The 8,628-nt window shown below is 32.9% G+C and overlaps 1 protein-coding gene across 1 annotated transcript; it reads left to right on the forward strand.

The window, feature by feature from the left end:
- The first annotated feature begins 4,989 nt into the window (after positions 1-4,989).
- On the forward strand, positions 4,990-7,137 carry LOC148627112 (uncharacterized). The gene is made up of 3 exons (XM_088564812.1): positions 4,990-5,079; positions 5,832-5,961; positions 6,566-7,137. The coding sequence occupies exons 1-3, from the start codon at positions 4,990-4,992 to the stop codon at positions 7,135-7,137; spliced, it is 792 nt and encodes a 263-aa protein (XP_088420938.1).
- Positions 7,138-8,628: the final 1,491 nt, after the last annotated feature.

Below are 8,628 nucleotides of genomic sequence, written 5' to 3' on the forward strand. Positions count from 1 at the left end.
TTTAAATCGATTACGGAATGCATTTGAAAATTCTTCCGGTAAAAAATGAAGCAGATATATTCAGGGCATCTTTAAAGATAACCATTCTTCACTTTTTGAATAATAATATTTGAGAGAACCAACAAACGTTGTCATTCATACATTTTTAAAATGAAAATACATATATATTGACATCAATAAAAATCCTTGATTTATTATATTTATCAAATTTTCAGTATAGGAGAGTTCGCCAATCTCATTAGTGATGTCATATTGACCAATTTTCATATCATTAAGTGTCAAATTGGTTGGCAAATGAACAACGAAATAAACAATTAACAAATTCATGATTAGAATCCCAATTTTCAAAACTTTATAACTTTGTTATTTTATATCCAATTTTGGTTCTGTAAAATGTTTCATTTAGATAAAATAATTCATATTTTTTATGTAAATTTTTTACTCTTTTACTTAAAAAATAAATTTGAAATGATATTTATATGTAAACCTCTATTATCATTAAAAATTGATTAAATTTTTTATGCTCACATAGTCTAATTACCGAATATTTATTTTAAAATTACGTGGATAAAAAGAGTATTATTGGCAGTGTAGAGAACCAAAAGATTCTTCAATTATCTTAAAAAAAAAGAAAAAGTTATGGTGATTTAAATTTGATGCCCCATGCCACTCAAGGGATTTTTTGCCAACCAAATCCAAATCACAGGTAAGTGATGACATCACGAAGAACTCTCCTATTATACAAATTTCAAAACAGTGAGGCTTCATTACTTGTATTGCACATGGTAGAACCTCGCGATCGGTGAAATTTGCACTATATATGCTTGATATTTTTAGTTTAAATATGGAGTGTATATGTAATATAAAATCCCCGATTTAAAGTATTTCTTGCAGTATACAATTAATTTTGGGATTTAAATCCTCCTATATATTCTATTCTAATGCTTCTGACAGGTTCTGTAACACACACCTGTATATGATTGGTATTTTGTATTTGATAACCACTGGGTCGACACCACTGTCGAAGGTCTCTGGGGGTTTCACCAACCCAGTAGTCGGACTTGTCTGACCCCAAATTATATCAGATTTTATTTATCATATTTATCAAAATTTACAGTATTACAAATTTCAAAATGCCTAAAACACAGAGGCTTCATTCCTTGTATATATTGCACACAGTAGAACTTTTCGTAGATGGATTTGGCTTCATATTTCGGTAGTTTGGATTTTTAATACTTCTTGTTTACAATTATTTTTTGGATTAAGATCTTTCTGTATATTTGATTCAACACAGCATATCGAAATTTGCATACATGATTGGTGTATTCAAGCGATAACTACCACTTTTTATATTTTGTATATTTTTTAAATTTGAAAAAAATACACCACATGGGTCAAACAAATACGAACAACAACGCACAATAGACATAACACAATACAACTTAATATGTAAAGCGGAGAACTCTTGACCGACCGATATGGACCTTATTCTCAAAGTTCTATAGACTGCTAATAAAAGTCGCCTATTTCAGGCAAAAGTTCGATATTTTGAGTATGAAGTATTTTAGTTGGTTGGATTGTTGATTTTTACCAGATCATGTAACGGTATCACTTATATATTTTTTTTTAAAGTTGATCTCTCAATGCTATATTTTGTTCACATTCAATAAAAAAAATATTTAATAGATAATAAAAGCGTTTGCTAACGGGAAACTAAAAACTTAAAGTTTGGCAAGTCGAAAATCGAAACTTTTTTTTTAATTAAGACATACAGTTGTATATAAATATAAAAAAAAAAAACAAATCAAAAGCAAAATTTAAACAAGCATAAAATGCACCAGCCTGATATGACCACGAATGTCAAACCTTCAACTGTACCCCAATGTTAGTATTTTCGTTTCATCCACAACGACCCAAGTGTATTTTACATCCATTCATTATAAATAAGTTATTACCACAGGGACAATACAATCAGAAAAGACAAAAACAAAACAAAAACAAAACAAAACAAACAAAAACAAACAAACAAACAACAAAACAAAACAAAACAAAACAAAACAAAACAAAACAAAAACAAAAAACAAAAAAATAAAACAAAACAAAAAAATTAACGTTAATACAAAAAAGATTAAATAATCGCGATATGAAAATTAACATTTCTAGTTTATAAAAGTCAAAATTTCAAGGCGAGTTGCAAAATTGTGACGTTAAACCATCTGAATCTCGGATGTTTTAAGAGTTACATGTAACAAATTGAAGAACTTGACACGCGATCAAGGCTTGGAGACGTTCTTGGGTTTGGGGCACTGCATATCACACTTACAGTTGCTGGTAAACCATCCTAGTAACAGTAATTTGAAGAAGAAAAAGGTCTACATGGTCTACATGGTCTATAAAGCACATTTATGGAAAAATCATTGAAGGAGTAAATTATAAATGGCTTTGACAAACTCGGGGAAAACCGATACGAGATGTTTGAGAACGGCGTTAGGGAACGCACCGCTCGGGAAATAAACGTTACAATACCACTTTAAAGCACTGTATACAGAAGTTTCAGTCGAACAGCAAAGTGCCTCCGCGACCGTGAAATTTCCAGATAACTATAATAATGGCGGCGATAAATTTCTCGGGAAAATTTTACAAAGAATCATTAAATTGATTAACATTAATTAGAAAATAGGTAAAATCGTATATGCACGAAAATGATTCTTCAACAAAATGACGTCAATAAAAACATTTCGGACGGACCAAACATAGAAGTCCCTCTCTCGGAGAACGAGAGCCAATGGAAAAGCTGACAAAATTGCATTTTCAAACCTGATTATAATTGCAATTTGTGAAGTTGTCTCAGATTACGAATACTTAAGCATCTTGATATATCTACGCTGTTCAAAATATCGTATTTTTTTTTGCAGACAGGCAAAAGGGGACAGAAACGTTCCTAGTGGTTATTTTGGCTGATATGAACGAATATGTAGAAATCGTGCCGCTAATTCTGACTACGATTTTTCACGTGACTCTTGCTAATTACAGGAAATCAAGGGAATCAAGATTCTAGTGGAAATTAAAAGAATGCAATCAAGGGACAAAGACAAGATATAGAAAACAGACACACGCAACAAAGAACATAAAATAACCAAAGTAATACATACAAAGTAACAAAAGTAAATGAGCAACTCGGACTCCACTAAAAACTGGGAGCATGGACCAGGTACACCGGTAGGGTAAGCGGCCTTTGCCTTTCTAAAAACACCCGCAGAGTTGTTCATAAAAAGTCAAGTCCAGGGTAGACGAACGAGGAAAGGAAAACTATGACACGTTGAACGTATCAGTTTTCATGATGCAGATGGATAAACCGTGACGATCCACGAGGGCATGATGACGACCATAAAACTTCTGTAGTGATGACTTCAATCTTGTAGCAACATACCCTGTTCCAGAAGCCCAATTTTAAGAAGTCTAGCGCGACACAAATAGTTTTCGCAGTTACAGCAAGCTCTGGCATAACGTGAATAATGTATGAGTTGTGATATAAGAATTCCATACGCAGGTGCTGAAGGGATGTTGCCACAGACGACAGGAACGTTGACAATACGGAATGAAAAGTTATTGCGTTTGTCGTATAATTTGGTCAATAGGCTTCATTTACTATTGATCTCTAAGTATAGGTCAAAATATGAGGCTGACTTCACAGAGTATGTAGCATCCTTAAATTTCAAGTTCTTTAGGGTAGATGCGATGTATCAAATCCTCGAAACTAAGATTGTTTAATACCAATAACGATTATACTAGTACGTCATTTATATCGCGGAAACTGAGATTAAAGGATCTAGCTAAACTATGTTCCTTCTTTTGGATTAGATCAGCTATAAAGTCAGCCCCATAAGAGTGAAGGAATAGGTGAGCAAGTAGAGGAGCACAATTTATTCCCATTGGAATGCCGACCGATTGCCGAAAAACGCGTCCACCAAACTGGACAAATATGTTGTCGATAAAAAATTCCAGCGTTTTGACAACATCTTCGGTATATTTGGAATATAATTTGGAATTATTTTTTTTTTACAAAATATGAGGAATTTTTACCAATAACTATATAATTTGTAACTTGATGTACTGTCTTTTTTTTGTTACTCCCTTTGCAGTTAGCAGAGCAGCTGGTGGAACAAGACGCGCGTACCTCTCCAGAGTGCTTGATGCTACTTAAGTTTTTTTTTATTGGAGTTCATATTTAGAATGTTTGCTTTCTTTAGTGTTAATACTGTTGTCTGGTACATTGTGTTTGTGTGTAGGCTCTATTTCTTGTTTCACAGTTTTACCATATCTTTGAATTCTTATCTTTGAATTGTCCTCTGATTTGATGCTCTGGTATTTTTCTATGAATACTCACATATCATGCTTAAAACGTAGACGCGAAAGCGCTTTTGTTTTTAATAAAAAATTCTAGTGTGAAGCCAGATACTTTACGTTTTCAAACACATCGACATATTAAAAAAAAGCTTGAAATGGCTTTATAACAATACTTTTCTAAATCACGGGAAAGTTTGTCTGGTATCTTCAGCTTCAACCTCGTATGGGTAGATGATATAAGGCCGATAAGTATCCAAATCTATACAATACATGATAGACCCTTTTGTGGTAAGTTGGTGAGCATGCTCAATATACATTATGCGAGGTAGGGCTTGGGTAGAACAAAAGAATTTTCCTCGCGGAAGTGTACATTGAGCATGCTCTACGCATGCTCATCAACTACCCCAACGTTAGCACAAACGGGTCTATTACTAAAAGGATGAATGAAAAACATGGCGGCAGACATGTAGGCTCGACAGAAAAGGGGATTAGTTTGTGTTCCACATGTAGTAAACCAAATATAAGTTTAGATGAACATCTAATATAGTTTATAGACTTATCGGAGACCAAATTGAGAGATTTATTCTGTATTATTGAAAAATTGTGTTGGATAGTAAAAACAACTCAAAAAAGTTTACAAACATGTCAGCAATAAAAGAAAATAAAACTGAACTCTCTCCAAAAACCTTTCATACATGGTTAGATCTGATTCCACCACTATTCAAATATCAGGTATTGTCGTCTCTGTTCTGAACGGTCCTGACGTTATTGTATGGAAGTCTATTTCTGTCATCGTGATAAATAAATGTCGCGAAAAATTATCTCGAAAAATCGTGATAATTTTTGTATTTTGTCGACATAAATGACAATTTTATCTCAAAAAGTCACTAATATTTCGCAATAGTTAAGATAATTATGTCGACCGTTCGATATAATTACATGAATTATCGCGACTTTACGGGAACCGACGACAACTTGTGCCTTTGACATATATGGAAGTCTATTTCTGTCATCGAGATAAGTGAAAGTCTCGAAAAATCTTCTCGAAAAATCGTGATAATTAGTGTATTTTGTCGATATGAATGACAATTTTATCTCCAAAAGTCACGATGATTTTTCGCGATTGTTACGATAATTATGTCAAGTTCAAGTTCATTACCACAAATTTTAGAGAGTCATTAAATGCGTTTCCATATCGTTGTATTAGTATAAAAGTTATCATAATTTATCGTGAAAATATTTTATGTCAAAGGCACAAGTTGTCGTCGGTTCCCTTAAAGTGGCGATAATTCATGGAATTATATCGAACGGTCGACATAATAATCTTAACTACTGCGAAAAATTATTGTGACTTTATGAGATGAAATTGTCATTTATGCCGACGAAATACACCAATTATCACACGACTTTTTGAGATAACTTTTCGCGACATTTATTTATCACGATGACAGAAATATTGAACCAATATTATTGTTCTGTTACAGATATTGAAACTTCCTGATTTTGATGACAGGGGAAGAGAGGTAATCTCTGATATTGTAATTTTCGAACAAGATGTTATTAATGTGTTATCAAATTTAAATCCTAACAAAGCAGTTGGCCCAGATTCTATAAGTAACAGAATGCTTATTGCTGTTAAAAATGAAAAAGCAAGACCCCTATACATGCTCTTCAACAAATCATTAAGATTTCATACGTTTCCATCATATTGGGAAGTGGCAAATGTTATTGCCCTGTATAAAAAGGGAGGCAAATCAAAGGTATCAAATTATAGACCAGTTGCTTTGTTGAGTTGCACAAGTAAAATCTTAGAAAAGATAGTTTATAAACCTATTTTTAACCATTCATTTTTCAATAATCTTATCTATAAATTTCAGTCGGGATTCTTACCTAGTTTTTCTACAGTACATCAACTGATTGCACTTTATCATGAAATTTTGTTGTCTTTAAATTCTAGTAAAAAAACTTGCATTACGTTTTGCGATGTCAGCAAGGCTTTTGACCGTGCTTGGATTAAGGGATCGACTTTTAAGTTAGAACGATATGGCATCAAGGGTAATTTATTGAAGACAAAGGGTTGTTCTCATTGATGGAAAATCAACCATAGGCTCATTGTATGCTGGTGTACCACGAGGATCTGTATTAGGTCCCCTTCTTTTTATTGTATATGTCAATGACATATCTGATAGTATAAATGGGCTTTGTAGATTATTTGCAGATGACACTTCGATTGGTCATGTAGCCAATGATGAGGCGACACTTGTCAATATGACTAATATGGACTTAGAAAATATTTCCATATGGTCTAGTGAATGGCTAGTAAGCCTAAATCCTGATAAAACTGACATTATGGTATTTAGTACCTGCAACAGAGCTACTAATATTGTTTTTACATTTGATAATTCTATCATGCAACCATTCGAATCACATAAGCATCTTGGCTTGGTATTTAGCTCTGATTGTAAATGGACAAATTACATAGATATTCTAATTGAGAGAGCTTCTAAGCAACTCAATGTATTACGTAAATTAAAATTTAAGCTGGATCGAGAATTCATCGAGAGGATTTACTTTACATTCATAATACCGATTATAGAATACTCTAGCGACATTTGGGATAATTGTGGATTAGTCGATTCAGATAGAATTGAGAAAATCCAACTTGAAGCAGCCAGAATAGTAACGGGTTTAACATCATATACTAGTAGAGATTCACTTTACCGAGAGACTGGTTGGAAAACATTAAAGGATAGAAGAGAACAAAAAAGCTTATTTTGTTGTATAATATGATTAATGGACATTGTCTTGAATATTTATCAGGTTTACTTCCCCCATTAGTATCTGAGATATCAGTGTGTAACTTACGCAATAACCGCAATTATAGCGTCCCTCCAACTGAACTTTCATTGTATCAACAGTCATTTTTGCCAGCTACATTGAGCCTATGGAGCAATTTGGATCTCTCCTTACGAGAATCACCTTCTTCTGATATATTTAAATTAGTTTAAAATTAAAATATCGTAATAATAATGCTATTAGTAGGCCACCACCGTTTTACCTCATTGGTAAACGATTCATGAATTTGACTCATGCACGAATTAAAAATAAGTGTAGTGCTTTGAAAAACGACTTATTTAGAGCACATGTTATTTTTGATAAAAGCTGTTCTTGTGGAGCTTTGACAGAAGACGCAGAACATTTTTTTCTCGTCTGTCCAAATTTTACTGTGCAACGAAACATGCTTTTTCACAACTTGACTGGTCTAGGAACAAATAAGTCTCAACATTCTGCTTTTTGGAGATGATAATTTGAGTTATGAGTTTAACTCATTGATATTTAGTTATGTTCAAACGTTCATTGAAGTTACTAGGCGGTTTTCACGTGGGTAATATAATGTCGTTACATTCAGCTCGTAGGGTATATCGTGAACACTACTTGTTTTTATTTTTATCATGTACCACTGCAACATTGATGCATGTGTGTCTTGGAAAAATCAACTTATAACTCATTTAAACATAATACATTCAATTTGAGTAAATATTTTTGGATGTGCCTGTCTAATTTTATTCATGCTTAATCCTCAGTATATGCATCTATGTTTATGGGTCACTACACATTTGTTTGTTTCTATAGTAACGTCGTACTAATTATTGTAAATGTCATAAGTATGTATTATGCAAATGTATATTTTAGGAGAAGACATTGATTAGTTGTACCACTTGTGTCTAACCCAGTTGACCTTGACAATACGTTTAAATCAAATACGTCAGTTATTAAAATATGCGAAACTATAAATAGACAAAGTGTCGTTTTCAGTTCATTTGGTTTATTTCTGACCTCATTAATTCTTTTATCTTCAATTTCTATTATTATATACTGATTTCCTCTTACCGTTATTTGCTTAATATCCACAATCTACATACGATATGCATACATTGTTGAAATCTTAAACCATATAAAGGATCTTCAAGGGGTTACATCTGGAGAAAATTACCCACCCCCCTTTCCCCCGTGAGAAAACTATAAAGATAATCGTATCAACCATTCTTACTCTTTACGCGCAGCATTTCGATCTTTTACATGTTTTTGCAAAAGAGTTATTCATTTAATTCGGTCGTCAGAATATAGCTGAAATATTGCTGCTCGGACGTTAAACCCCAACAATCTATCATTTATTTAATTCGGATGTTTCTTATGTCAAGACATAAAACTTAATAATTACTTTTTTTGGCCCAGCAGAATTGCCAAACTTTTCAAATAAATACCTTTAATTTATATTAA

The sequence above is a fragment of the Perna viridis genome, chromosome 1, assembly GCF_037379345.1.
Source record: "Perna viridis isolate PV_CMFRI_1.1 ecotype Kerala chromosome 1, ASM3737934v1, whole genome shotgun sequence".
NCBI lineage: Eukaryota > Metazoa > Mollusca > Bivalvia > Mytilida > Mytilidae > Perna > Perna viridis.